We start from the raw sequence: 14,674 nt of genomic DNA on the forward strand, positions 1-14,674 counted from the left end.
AGCTATATAAACCCAAAGTAGTCCTATGTAAACCAGGGCCAGATTCTCCACTGTCTTGAGCTGGCAGCTTCTTTTACCTTGCCTGCACTGTCCTTGCCTTTGTAGTCACATTCTTATGACTTCAACAGGATTTTCTCAAGTGGAAGGGTAACTCCAACACTACAAAAGTTACAAAATTGGCTGGTGATCATACAAAAGAAAGCATGCAGGAAAATTCTTATTCAATGGAATTTGCTCATGTCCTTGCAGAAGGTGAAACTGCTCTTTACTTACAGCTATCCTAATTACCCTTACTCAAGCAGCACTATTCAGACTTCTTGAGTTCAAACAGGGCTCAAATGCTATATTTGTCTTTAGTAAAATCCTCTCATGCTACCTAATTCTACTCCATCTAATGTTTCATCCTGGTTGAAAAGTCTGGGGCAGTGACTGCTCATCCCAGCCATGATTTTTTCAGAAGGATAAGCACCATATTGAGTAGAAAGCAACATAGTTTTGAACAGCATTTTGTTTTACATAGAGGAACAGAGTAACATAGAAAGGGCAAGATTAAAAACATGGCAAGGAAGAGCAGAGAAACAAAACAGAAGTATTTGAATTTGACCCGCAAAGGCAAACACGAAAACTGAGTATTAGCCATTTAAATGTGTTGTTTATGTTAACTCTAGCTAGCACAGGACTATTTGTCCACAAAAAAGTTGCTGAACTAAATTTGTGTAAGATTTGGCAACTACAAAATAGTTGTCCATTTTGCCTCACTTGTACCCTACCAGGATTATCTACTTCTACTTTGCCTAGGTCCCCCCCCAAAAAGCCTAAACCTTGCAGTATTTCTATTCCATAGCCTCATAGTTTAATGTATTAATCATGACAAAAAAGCAGGGGAGGGAAGACAAAAAGAAAGCAGGGGAGGGAAGACAAATCAGAGATCCACTTCGCAAAGGAAAGAGAGAAATGAGACAATGAATAACGAGGAAACTACATCAAGATAATCCAGTTTCCAGTGGAGACCTAGGCAGCAGAACCAGGACAGCACCTTTTCTCCCTGATGATTCCTGCAACTATTCTATATTGTTGTGCTGCACAGGACTTTGGAGAAGCAAACATTAATTTTGTAAGTGAATTTAAAATCTTCTTTGTGGATTAATAGAAATAAAAGAATTGTCATTAGCCACAGAAAGAGAAAGAACATGGACCATTAAAAACGCTGTAACAAATGCCATGTACTTATGGCTATCCATAGACACAAAAAAGAAAGTTCTAAATCTTTCTAACTTTCAGCAACAAAAGCAGACAAACCAAGAGAACAATAGTTATAAAACATTCTGAGAAAAAAACAGTCCAAGGTTGGAAGTGTTCAGCAACAGAGGAGGGAGGCCTGGGAATTTATTTCAATTATTATTGAGGAATGACTAGTATTCCTATTCACGTTCATCTTCACCATAAAGCCAGAGGGAAAATGGGACATTTAAGAGTTGATCATAAATGTTTTTATTTCCTATTCAAAAGGAAAATAATTCAAGCAAATTATCTCCTAGGGAATACATCTGATTTAATTTAGACTTGGAGAAGACATCACCAAACAAAATAATTATTATTAAAGTTCAAAACTCCGCTAGGAGTACAACTTTGAACAATGTTTTCCTCAGAGAGCATACATCAAGATGATCTTCAATAAAGTCCTGGGAAGAGGAGAATATTCAGGAGATGCTTCTAGTTACATCATATTATAAGAAATATATTTACCCAAGACAATACATAGCTTTGTGGGAAAGAGTCAGCAGCCTGTGCTCCAGTTGGCAGTAAGTTCAGATGCAAGCATGTTCTGTCTCTTCTGTCTCATCATGGTTTGTCAAAACAGATCAGAAACACGTACGTACATACTCTGAAGAAACGTTTATAAATACCAACCTATCTAAACAGGTTTGCGAACATCGAAGAACATTGAGAAGGCTGCAGATATAACTCAGGAATCATTTAAATTTTTTTTTTCTTTTTAAGAGTTTTCTTTTTCTCCCCCCTCCTCCACTCCACCTTTTTTTTTTTTTTTTTTCCCCCAAGGTTTGGTGGTGGGACTTTGGCTATCTTTTGTTTCTTTGTTTTGGTTTTTGTTTTATTCTTCAGGTTTAATCTAAGCATTCCCCAGGCTCCTTCAGGGTTCCTATACAAATTACCAGTAACTCCAGAAAAATTTGTTGTCAAATAATGTACATTACATATATCATGTGTACAAACAAAGCAGAGCACACTTGGGCATTTACCTTCTTATAATCTGAATTATTTTTGTCAGATTTTCTAAATATTTAACCTCAGCAGAGCTTAAATTTGCTGTAACAATGCCAAATCTGCCACTGGTCACTGAGATTTCACACATACCCTCTGCCCACCTTGCCCTGCTTCACAGAGAAGGCAACTTCAGACATTTTGTAACCATAAATAGTGGATTTCTTTAAACTGAAATTATCCTTAAGCTATAACTTAGGGAAAATTGAGCATGCAGTGCTGCCTGATAAATTGTTCTACATATAAGTTATCTTTACTTTTCTTGAAGAGGCTTAAAAATCTACCTTATTTTTCTCCATCTGATGGCACACCACTGTAAACTGACTGGAACATTGTGGGAAAAAATATCAATTATGTATGTAGCAATGAGCCTTATTCTACTGATAAATGTTTGATATGAACTCCTTCTGTATCTTGTTGAAGAAGCCTGTTAACCAGTCACTGCAGATGTTTCTTGCACTGTTCAATTTCCTCACCTCAAAGCATCTGATATACCAGTGCAAGTTCAACCTTTCCCTCAGAGAGTATGAAGGGACCTCATGCCAGTTCTTACCAACAGCTGTACACGCTGACAAAACTCTCCCTTGGTCAATCAGTAATGACTGTTTCCATCACTGTAAAGCCACATTTCTCAATTAGGATTGCAGAATGGCTCAAATGTGGCCTTGAATTGATAGAAGATACACTTCAGCTTAAGAAATCCCACTCTTTAATAAGGATTTTGAGGGTCTTAGATAAGCTACAAGGATACTATACTTTTCAAGACATTAAGGAATATTGTTGCAGATGACTGGGCATGTCTCTTGGTTTTATCAGCTTCTGATGACAATGAACTTGTGGCTCAGCTGCCACATACACAGTTTCACCTTATCAGAAACCCTCTGCTCGAAGCATCAGCCACCAGCATGTCCTGTGCTAATTTGCTTTCAAACAGTAATACAGTATTTCTGAGAGAGCAAAAAATCATTCTCTAAAGATGTGTTAATACATCTAGTATGGTCTGGATTCCACATCATTGTCTTTAAAGAAACATGATCCAACTGTCCTGTTCTTATACTGATAAAAACACATTCACACACAAATGCCTGACAGAATGAGAGATCAAGGTTCATCAAACATTGGCTTCACTTCCTGCAGTAATTCAAATCCAGTTCTTTATTTGAATGCTCCCAGCTGAAGTACTGCCTTAATAATTAGTTGTTTTATTTAGGCAAAACGAAAAATCTTGTTGGGCAGCCCACTTGAAATGGGAGCAACTTTTAAGAACTCAAATATGCCAAGGTTTTAGAAAGGTATGGCTTAAAACTGGCAAAGAGAATCAACAGTCCTAGTATCTTTTCAAGCTCATTGGGATTTTGACCCATTTTAGAGACACCTGGGCCAGGTGTGATCTTTACAACTGCCACAGACACTTTATTTCAGCTGATAACACTTGTTCTGATACATGACCATGGCACATAGCTCAGTATTTTATGCAAAACCTAGCCTAAATTTCAATATAATATCTTCTCTTAATGCTAAAGATGCATAAATTACTCAGCTTTTAAAACAATGTGTTCACTATTGGTATTTGTTGAACTCAATTATTAAATTCCAAGAAAGAACACGGAAGGATCTGGTTTTCCCTTGTGGTTTGCTAAACATCAGTCCAGTTTCAGAAGATCTGGGAATGGTGGAAACTGCCTTTGTTCAGATTCAAAACAAAACTGATAATTTCTGAAAAATCACTTGCTAAATGCTCAGCTCTTCCAGAAACTCTGCAAGTCTTGAGTTACCAAATGAAAGGAGAAACCTAAATGGTTCCCAGGCCCTTTTGTCTCCATCAGTTGGCCAGATGGGTTCCAACACAGCCAAAAGCCAAGTAGGTAGGCTGGCATTAATCACATACATCTGGTGGAACTGCTTAAAAACTCTGAGGAGTTTCCCTGAAATATTTTATCAGCTCTTATAGTTAAGTGTTGAGATCTTTCCTAAGTTTACATATTTGATTGTTTCGATCCTGAAAATCTGGACATCCACACAGTTTACCATTCACCTTACAGAATACAGGTACACAAGCAATGTTTTTCTGTGTATGTACTGATACTGATATTCAGGTATGCTGAGACCAAGTATTCTATCACCTCCCCTCTGCAAAGCATCTCACCTATCACCATTAATTTCTATTTTCTGCTCCATGCAGGTCTGCTTCTGTGACTATCCTTCATATTCTTATCTTCACCTTTCTTTACCCAAGAGACTTTGGTTCCACAGCACAGCTGGGATTTTTCTTAGATTAATTAAAAAATAATTAATTTAGTTCTAATATTCCTAGTCCATATTTTCAAGACAGAGGCTTAGTCAACAAAGGAGTTTTATTAGTGTCTACTCCCTCTGAATAATGACAGCAGGCGCACAAATATGAACGTAGCAACTTTATTATGGACTACTGGATTCAAATCCACAAGGTACTTTAAGGTTTCTATGAAGAATTAGGTATCTAAGTATCTTTGGAGAGCTGATCCCTAGTTTTGAAAATCTGGCTTTCATTCAAGTTACTATAATCCATTAAGTCCCTTTATATTCTTTTAATATAATCGACTTCAATCGCACAAGCATAATATCTAATAATATTTCACTACACTCCAGATACTGGGCTAATATAAGGTCAAAACCCCTTTCAGTTGTTTGTTACAGAACAAAAAAGATACCCATTTCACACCCTTGTAATTCTTCTACTTTAGAATTTTGAAGGACTAAACAACAGCTCTGAATATAGCCCTGACTACTTCTACTTTTCACAAAGTTTCATGTTTTACCATCCCAGGCTTCAGGAAAATTTATGATCTTGCCAACTGACCTCTCTTAGACATCTTATGTACTTGAGAGTCTGTATCTGCCAGCAGACAGGTCTCCACCAAAGAAACAGGCCTACGTGTACATACATAGTATGAAAGAGTTAACACCACCGGCAACACACACGGTTTTCACAAAGAACTGTTCTGCTACGAGGACTGCACATTTCTGTATCTTTTGGCTCACATAATCCCTCCTAAACAGAATGTCTAAGATTTACTGTAAAACATATTTGTTTTCCCACAGTGATATTTAAATACATAGCAAATAAGCCATCAAAAGAAGAGCTAATAGAACATAGTAATAATGAGTTAAAGCCATAAATGCTAACTTAAGTATACCACAACTACCTTCCTACATTCTCTACATCTCTGTCTGAAGCTGGGCCACTGCAGTGATAGCTTACATGAAGGTATCAGTAGGGCAGTTGGGGCCCCTCAACTCCTTCAAGAGCTCTGCATCTCACTGGGCTGCAGATTCAGACTCCCTCATGCTTATTCTCCCCCTTTAGCTCTCTGACTCTTGCACTTCTGGCAGCACTGTGCTTCAAAAGGAAGGGTGGAGCCTGGCTTTAACCTGACTGCCCTGTGTACACCAGTGGGTACGGCACCTTCCTGGGAATGCGGAACACTGCATCCAGACCTCCTCGGACAGAGGACAGTGTAAAGCACAGATTTCTGCATATCTTGGAAGAATGCTGTCATCCTCATGCTAAGGAAGTGCAGCATTGCCATCACTATCATGTTCGCTTAGATGTCTGTTAACACCATTGCCTCATCTCCAACTGGATGGATGAAGGATACTAATGTGCAATACTGGGTCAGACACCAGAACTCCAGAGAGAGACAAGTGCTCTGTCTACCGCATAGCATTTTCTGTCCAGCTGTAGCTGACCCCTTCATCATGCAACTCTCCCTCCAGTTTCCCCTTTGCTTTCAAGATGTTTACAACTACTCTTGATGGACTGATTGCCCTGCTAAGGTTAGATGTCTACAGTACATGAAACGCTGCTTGATTCATGAGGTCCAGATGTTCCACCACGGTAAACATAATGTCAGAAAAATCAGAACAACTAAATGAGGGAGGCTTACTGGAAAGACATGGGAAGTAATTTTCTCTTGACCAAAAAAACAACTCAAGTCTGGCTATAAAGTACATTGTATTGTTACTGTGAATATTAGTCACTTCAGAATGCAACCACAACAGGTTTTCCCATAAATAAATCAAATCTTTTCCCATGATTCTCTTCATCAAAAACTTCCCATTTGAATGACAGTTTTTAATTACTAGATCAAGTTCTGCTTGCACAGAGAGTTTCCATTTCAAAGTAGTATTGTGCTGATATGAAAAGTCTCTGTGGAGAAACATCCTTGTCATTGGAAAATGCGCAAGTTTTGACTACTCTGTGGCTTTCCTATAGAGAGACCACACCATAGCATATAGAGCAAACAATGCATCAGGCTCTTGCCAGATGCATATACTTAATTTGCTACTGATCCACTACGTTCCCGGGGTTAGCCTCAATTTCTGTATGCTTCTGTTTTCCCCTCTGTAAAACACAGTTTCTGAAAAGTATTTCTCAACCTTGAGAAGGAAGCAAAGAGGTAGGGGAGGAAGGGGTGATGGGGGTTTTACGAGATCCCACTGGAAGTCTTGGGAGCGGTGCCTCTTGGCTGCCCCAGGCTGCTCCTGGCTGCGTTTGGTGAGCTGAAGATCCAATTTACGTAAAAGGCCCTCGCCTTCTAAGGTGAAGACAGGACATGGAAGCAGCTGTTGTGGTGGTGGGGAAGCTATGTGGAATGAGGGGCCAGTGGAGCAAGCTTGAGCTGAGCTTCTGCCAGGATTTGGCATCACAGAAGAGGCAACCGCAGCACTTATCCCATCCTCCGATTCTGCCAGGGAACAGGGTGTTTGCTTGTGCCAAAGAGCTAAAATGGGTACTGCTAGCACCTGATGGGAGGAGTTACAACTTGGGTTCTCAAACTAACGACGAAAAAGGAATGAGAAAATCTCCTATGATTCTCTGAAGGAGTTCAGAGGGAAGGAAAAAAAAAAAAAGAAAAAAAAATTAGTTTTAAAACCGCTGGATTATAATTTTATGGTAGTATTATTTGATGGTCTGATTTAGCAAGTCTTTCAAACTTTGGTTCCAAAGATTGTATGGATACTTCCCTATCTCACCCAGGTGTTTGAAGTTTAATTAATTAATGTTTGTAAAGAGCGTTACAATTTCCAGATGAAAGGTCCTACGCAAGTGCAATGTAGTATTACTCATTGAGGTGACTGGGTTAGAGAGTATCGCGTTACACAATACAGTTCTTCCCTCAATGATTTTAAGCGTTTGAAGTTCTGATAAAATGTGTTTATCACTAAGATAGATATAATGGAAATACTCTTAAGGCGTGACCTGGATTATGAAACTAGAGGTATGGTTTTGGGAATGGAACAAACGAGAATTAAAACAACTCCTGAGGCCAGATTTGTCTACAGTTGAATAAAATGTATTCTGTTCTTCCTTTTTCCCCTCTTCCAGTAGGCTTTTCTTCTCTTCTGAAATAGAACCGGTTATTACGATGGGTGTGAGCAGACATGCAACAGTTCACGTTCAGTTCCTATTTCCATACTCATCCAACTTGACATTTTCTCATGACTTTCTCAAAATTATTTTCTGTTTTTTTTTTTTTTTTTTTTTTTTTTTTTTTTAATATTTGGATTAACCCTAAAAGTGAACATTTTCTTTTTTGAAAGCTCTCCTTCAACCAGCAATTACAATGAGTTAAATCAAAAGCTTGTGGACAACACCAAACTGGAGATTGCAGTAAACATGCTTAAGACAGGCTAGACGTTCAAAGCTGTTTCGATCTGGACAAGCTAAAGGAATAGGTCAGCGTGAACTTCACGACACTCAGCAATGACAGATGCAAAGTCCTGAATCTGGAACAGACTGACCCCCTGCATCAGTACCAGTTGGGGAGTAACTGCCTGGACATCAGCTGTGCTGAAAAGGAGGTGAGGTCCTGGTGTTCAGCAAGCTAAACAGCAGTCAAGCAGTGTGCCATGGCTATCAGCAGGAGTGCAGATCAAGGGAATCACTTTATTCAGTGCTCATCAGATCAGATCTGGAATATGGTGACTAGTTTTGACCCCTTAGTACAAGAAAGATGAGGGTAAATTGGAGCAAGTTTGAAATAGAGTCACCAGGGCGGTCGGTGGACTGAAGCACTTGACCTATGAGGAGAGGCTGACAGAGCAGGGCTTGTTCACCCTGGAGAAGAGATGGCTTCAGGGGACTTAACAGCAATCTTCCTATACCTGCAAAGAACTTACCGAGAAGACAGAAGCAGTCTCTTTAGTGAGATATACAATGGGAAAACAAGAAACAGTTGCCATAAACTGAAGGGAAGCTTCAACTGGATATAGGGAAAAAACAATTTCATGGCAGATAATTAAGTACTGGGGCAGATTGCCCAGAGAGACTGTGGAATCTCCATCTTTCAAGGTTTTCCAAGACCCAATTGAAAAAAGCCTCGAGCAACCTGATCTGAAATTAGGGCTGACCCCGCTTTCAGCAGGAAGTTAGACTAGAGACCTCCTGAGGTTCCTTTCAGTCTGGTTCAGTGGGAAGGGAGGGAAACCCTAGTTTATGTTCCGGTTATGTATCCTTGTTCAGTAATGGGCTTGGAGTTCTGTGATTGAGTTGAGTTGAACAAGTTTGCTCAAAATGTGTTTGAAAAATAACTTTACTCATTATTTGTCACAAGACAATTGTTAATATTCCAACTGCCATGTTCCATCTTTGTTGTTCTTCCCTCATTTTCTAACAAACTTACCATGATAGCAAACAACAGAGATTTGGGATGGCTTATAAATGAAGGCATTATTGCACCTAGAGGCCTCAGTTAAAGGAGAAACAAAACCAGGGGTTTTAATAATACCAGGTAATGGAAGAACAATACACTTCAGTTTGTGCATTCTTACTCTTAAAAAAGAACCTGCATCAAGTTAAATTTGTGAATCACTAAAACACATTATTGAATAACCAAATTTTAAAATACAGTGAAAGCTTTCTTCAGCGGAGTCTTCTCAATTTTTGTAAATTGTTTATCCAAGTAAACAATTAATCTTCCATGAATGCTGTTTTTATTGTTAATTTTAATAAATTAGTCTTCTAGAGGTATATTCTTTTTCCTTGCATTTTTAACACACACATTTTTCTTAATCTTCCAAAATTCTGCTATATTCCCACTAGGAGTTACATGCCTGAGTAAACCAAGTAATTAAAAGTGTAACAAAAGCATACCTGCCATAACTCTGATCATTTAAAATATGCGATCATATTTCTGATTTGTCCAGAAACACAATCCATAACTGAATAAGGATGTCAAGAATACAGGTTTAAGGGAGTCAGTTCCCTCCTTTTTTCTGTCCTACACTTCTCACACTCCTCTCTCAAAAAAATTACAGAAATCAAAGAACAGTAAGAAGATGAAAATGGAGCAATGTAAAAAGATTAAAAATATTTATGAGCTACTAATGACTGGATTCATAGGCACATCTTCATAGACACTCTAAAGAAGTCAAAGGCACTCAAAAGAGACTGTATTAGACAATGTATGAACATAAATAGACTTTTAGGAAACTATAAATCTTAAACAGTGGTTAAATTGAAACAACATAAGGTTAAGAAGAATGTACAGACACTAAAAATGCAGTAGAGTAGCTGTACAGTTGGTAATAATACTGAGCAGTTCAGGGAGAAGGGTGATTTCTATGCTTTGTTCCAATGATTTTTAGCAAAAAAGTAAACAAAACATCTAGTTTTCATCACAACTGCATGATATTAAAGGTAAAACTAAGAAAACATCTTCATGGAAAGAGCATTCTGTACATAACATGTTAATGGTAGTTAATGAACCAAAACCCACAGAAATCCCTTTGGACAGCTAACAAACACACAGCTATTAATTAGGTCACAGTTGTTTCCTCACAAATCTTTTGTTAACTTTAGTTGTAGAAAACACCAACATATCCATTAGACCTGTGGGGAGGTATTCACCAGTGAAGAAAATATTTATTTATTATATGTTAAATGACTGCAATTATATGACTACTTATGGCAGTTCTGCTGGTTTCTCTCTTTGTAAGTAAACTATAATCACTCAGTTTACAATCTATTCTACTCCTCAGAACACCACTCACCTCAGTAGATTCAACTGTTTCACTTTGTGTACTTAAGGAAACCACAGATTTTAAAATGTTCTGAGGATCCAGTGAAAAAAAAAAAAAAAACATGGAAAGAATTAACAGGCTTCATTTTCACAAAACAAAAGTTGAAGAAAGTGGGTTTTTTAAGGTTACCACCAAGACATGAAGGGTAATTTCCGCTTGAAGCCCAGTTAAACATGAGTTCCACTCACAAGCATGGTTTGCCCACTATGTCAGTTACTTCAATGGCTGCGAAGAAAATGTTTGCAAAGAGCTCCCATTCCTACTGCAGACAATTGCAAAACTGCAGTCTGCCCATCATTTCAAGAACGCAGACAAGCCCAACTTCCTGAGAGCCTAGGGAAGACCATTGCTTTTCTGAAAATAATCAGCAAGTATTTCTTAATTTCTATGCAGGTGCACTCCACTGTGGGGCAGACAAGATGGCAGAGAGTGCCATCTTCACAGTGGCAGAGTATATCACTGCTCTGCTGGGAACAAAGATGGCAGAGGCTGCTAGATTGGTAGCGCTTCATCTTTTCTGTTTGAACCTTGCTTAAGAAAGCTGGCCACGTTCATTACCTCACCAGTCTAGTTCCACTTCTCCCACCACTACCACCCTTGCCCCAGGGCAGCTGCTGCCTCCACGTCTCCTGCCCCAGAACCTCTACCACTTCCTCCTCACACATCCCACACCACTAACTATTGTCACTGACTCCCTCAGCCCACCGAGACTGAATTAATAAACCTGACTGAATCCAGCTGACTCTGTCCAGAGCCTCTTGGGTGTGTCTTCACAGGTTCCTAGGGCTGGCGGAGTTTATTTGCTCAGGTCTGCTGCTGTGCCTCACCTGCCATGGGTTCATGCCTCACAGGTTGGAAACCACAGGGCCAGACAATATAAGAAGTCTTTTCAGGTTATTACTTCTACAGTTTTATGAGTTGCCAATCATAATAACTAGGATAACTAGGTTAACTGGAATAAATCTAAAGTATGACTTAAACCTCTGCTGACTTTTGGATCAAAATTAAGAAGAAAGAGTCAATAACATTATTCTTCTGCAGGGAGGGGTTAAAAAAAAAAAAAAAAAAAGAGCAGTTAACTGTCTTACCATAATCCTGTCACTGTCAATAATGGTATTCAAGCGGTGCGCAATGGTCAGCACTGTACAGTGAGCAAACTTCTCACGGATCGTCTTTTGAATGAACTCATCTGTTCTGAAACACAGAAAGAGCAATACAGACAAAAGTCAGATGTTTGCATGGATAACTGAACAGCAGGCAGGTTTTATGACTTCATCAAAGATGAGTGTATAGCAGGAAATATGCTTAGGAAGTCATTACAGTGCTTCTTCCTCTTGTTATGTTAAATGACTTGGAGGCATACCATGAAACGTACTTCAAAATCTATCCTCTAGTACTTCAGGAAGAAAGAGCTTCTTCTTGCAAGTAGAGCAATAGGTTTCATTTCATGAGACTGATTTCCCAGGCTTTGATTACAGAAAGAAGAAAATTCTGTAGAGTCAGATATTCTTACAGATTTCTACACCAAAAAAAGTTAGTTTGTGCAAACAGGAAAGAAAAGTTGGTGAAAGTAACTCTCTTTCATTGCAGATCAATTGAAGAATGAACACAAAACAGCCTGTAAATAAGGATCTTGATTTCAACTGTAAAAGGTGATTAGATAAAGGAGGTGATTTGTAAACTAAACTAGGACTGAAGTAGCTAAAGAACTTGAATACAGAAGAAAACCAACTTGGTGTATTCTATAAATCAAAAGTGTTAACTAGAACGCACAACACAAGGAAAGGGATAAAAGCTTTCAAGTTAAGAGCCTCAACCTACTATATGAATTCACCACCTAAAAAAAAGGATTTCAGGAGGAATCATAAGACTTTTAAAGAATGAAAACTAAACTAGAGCACAGACACTGAAGTACAGGTTTAAAGCAGTAACTGCCACAAAGCTGAGAACTGTGAAAAGGAAATAAAATTATACTGAAAGATACATAAGACACTAAAGTGTTATTTAGCTGTATAAACAAGTATTGATGCAAAAGAAGTGCGGTACTCATAAAACTGGAGATTACTGAAGTAACTAACTGTACAAGAGAAGCATTGACACCACCTAACTGAGACTGTATCAGTTAGTCTTAAATGTACAAACCTATGTAGTCATCTCTTTAGTCAATGGAAGGGGGAAGGCATGGCTAGAAGGTGGTTCAGAGCACCTGAATTAGGCAGCCATCAGGTGATGAATGCCCTCTAGAGGCACCTGATAGCCCACATTGCCCAGGAAGCCTTGGCTCCCAACCTGGGCACAAAGCCAGGCCACGTGAATAATCACATTGCCCATTAGCCTTCAAGAAAAACAATGAGTGGTGACAATGGAGAAGGTACAGAAACTGAAATTCTCATCGAAGATAGAAGGAAAACACAAAGAACTCAAAATATACTGGGGTTAGCTGAACCAAGGAAGCTCCAGCCTAGAAGACAGGCACTTGAAGGCATGGGTCTCATTTCCAGAATTGCTATTAAAACATGACATTGTACTTTTAAATATAATGACTGGAGAATAATAAATGCTGTAGGTAGGGTTAAAACAATACAAAAGGGATATCTGGATAAACCGGTATATTTAGGCAGCCATGTTGTCTTCAACCAGTTCCTTGCAAAGCCTTAATTCTTTAAATTGATAAAAGTAATTGGGAAATCTAACAACCAAGACATAACATAAAACAGACTCATGCAACACATGTCTTCCTCTGACAAATTATTAGTTTTTAGACAGAAGTAGTAGTCTATATTGAATCTGTCTGCACATGGTAAATATTTGGTATCACTTCATAAATTACGCAAAAAGAATTGTTCTGATGCCACCATGTCAAGAGGTGCTAACAATAAAAAGTGGACAAAGACAACTTTGGAAGAACAGGACAACTTAGAGGAATGGAGTAACCACTAGGTTTCCACAGTAGAAAGCACAAGCTCACGCTCTGAAAGACTGAACATAACTTCTATTACAAACTAAGTTTAAGCAATCAGCATGACAAAGGACTAGACAGATCCCTGATGATGACAGGACGAATCATCAGAGAAGGAAGACATAAACAGTTAGGTAAGAGTTCCCATGTATGCTGACTGTCAATCTTCATCTGGGGAGAGAAACATTTAAGCTCTGTCATAAGCTTGAGAGAGGAGGGTTCTGGGCCACAGTCTGAGAAAGCCTCGTCCTTTTTTCCTACTTCCTAAAAGAAGCTAAAGAGCATGGTGGGAAGCAGGTGTTCCTCAACTTCTCTTTTTGAACCAAGGACAGTACACAATCAGGGAAAGAGACAGGAGAAGTAGTCAGGAGAGAGCCAGGAGCTTTAGCCCTGTGTGTTAACAGTCCCCTTAAGAAAAGGAAGTTGTTCGTCATTAATGCCCCATATCGCAGCAATACCACTGCTTTCACCCCAGTGTTAATGCATGTTTCTGTTGTTTTGTTTTGTGTTTTGTTTTTTTTTTTTTTTTTTCCTATCTTCTCAGTAATGGCTCAACGACCTGACTACTCTTACTTTCAAAAGAAAAAAATCTGGGATATACATGAAAACACTCAGTAGGGAAGAGATTTGTACAGACAGCGGGATGTGTTCTCTGCAATGGTTAGAATAGTGAAACAGAAACAAAAGGTTCAAACACTCCCTAGAATTATGTAAAGAAAGCCTTTTTCTTTCCTTATAGTCAAGCTCAAGGTGAGGTTTCCTGCAGAGCTATTACAGAGCACTGAGAATCATAGCTTGCTCAGGAATTCTGAAAACAACATTTTAAAGGGCTCAAAATGATTTGTAACTCTCAGGTTATTCCTACTGTTATCTGAGGAGAATGCCTTATCCTTGAACATCCTTGTCCTCTGCGTTCATTTATTGTATCTTCCTTTATTATGTGCATTCCTTATAGCACCACCTCTTCCTATATTTACAATAGAAACCATTTCACATTCTTAGATAGATACTATCAAACTATTATCTTAAACAGGTATTTCTTGAATATGAGCTTACCCCTAATAAGAAACTGCTGGCCATATTGTGGGTGTGACAAATGCTCTAAAATGAGACTACAAAGTAATCAGAAACAGACCCAAGAGCTCCATCTTCAAATATCACAGTATGAAATCTCATGCAGACATGTCCGCTGATAGGGACTTGACCAGATCCTGTCTAAGGTTCACAGTAGATCTTGGAGTATAGTTTTTTGGGGTGGCAGGGAGAACCACTATCAGTAACCTCCAGTAGGATAAAGGTAGGAAAGGCAAGAAAATGTGAAAGACTAAGAAAAGGATCTGTGTAGAGAATTACATGCTGCCAGAGTGT

The 14,674-nt window shown here is 38.8% G+C and overlaps 1 protein-coding gene across 1 annotated transcript in view; it reads right to left on the minus strand.

The window, feature by feature from the left end:
* The window catches only part of ABCC4 (ATP binding cassette subfamily C member 4), a 154,108-nt gene that overhangs the window by 12,703 nt on the left and 126,731 nt on the right, over positions 1–14,674 (minus strand). The window contains exon 29 of the mRNA XM_032996986.2: positions 11,436–11,541. Coding sequence (XP_032852877.2) covers positions 11,436–11,541 — 106 coding nt within the window. The remainder of the gene's footprint in view (positions 1–11,435; positions 11,542–14,674) is intronic.

The sequence above is a fragment of the Tyto alba genome, unplaced genomic scaffold, assembly GCF_018691265.1.
Source record: "Tyto alba isolate M040663 unplaced genomic scaffold, T.alba_DEE_v4.0 Super-Scaffold_45, whole genome shotgun sequence".
In the NCBI taxonomy this organism is placed as follows: Eukaryota; Metazoa; Chordata; class Aves; order Strigiformes; family Tytonidae; genus Tyto; species Tyto alba.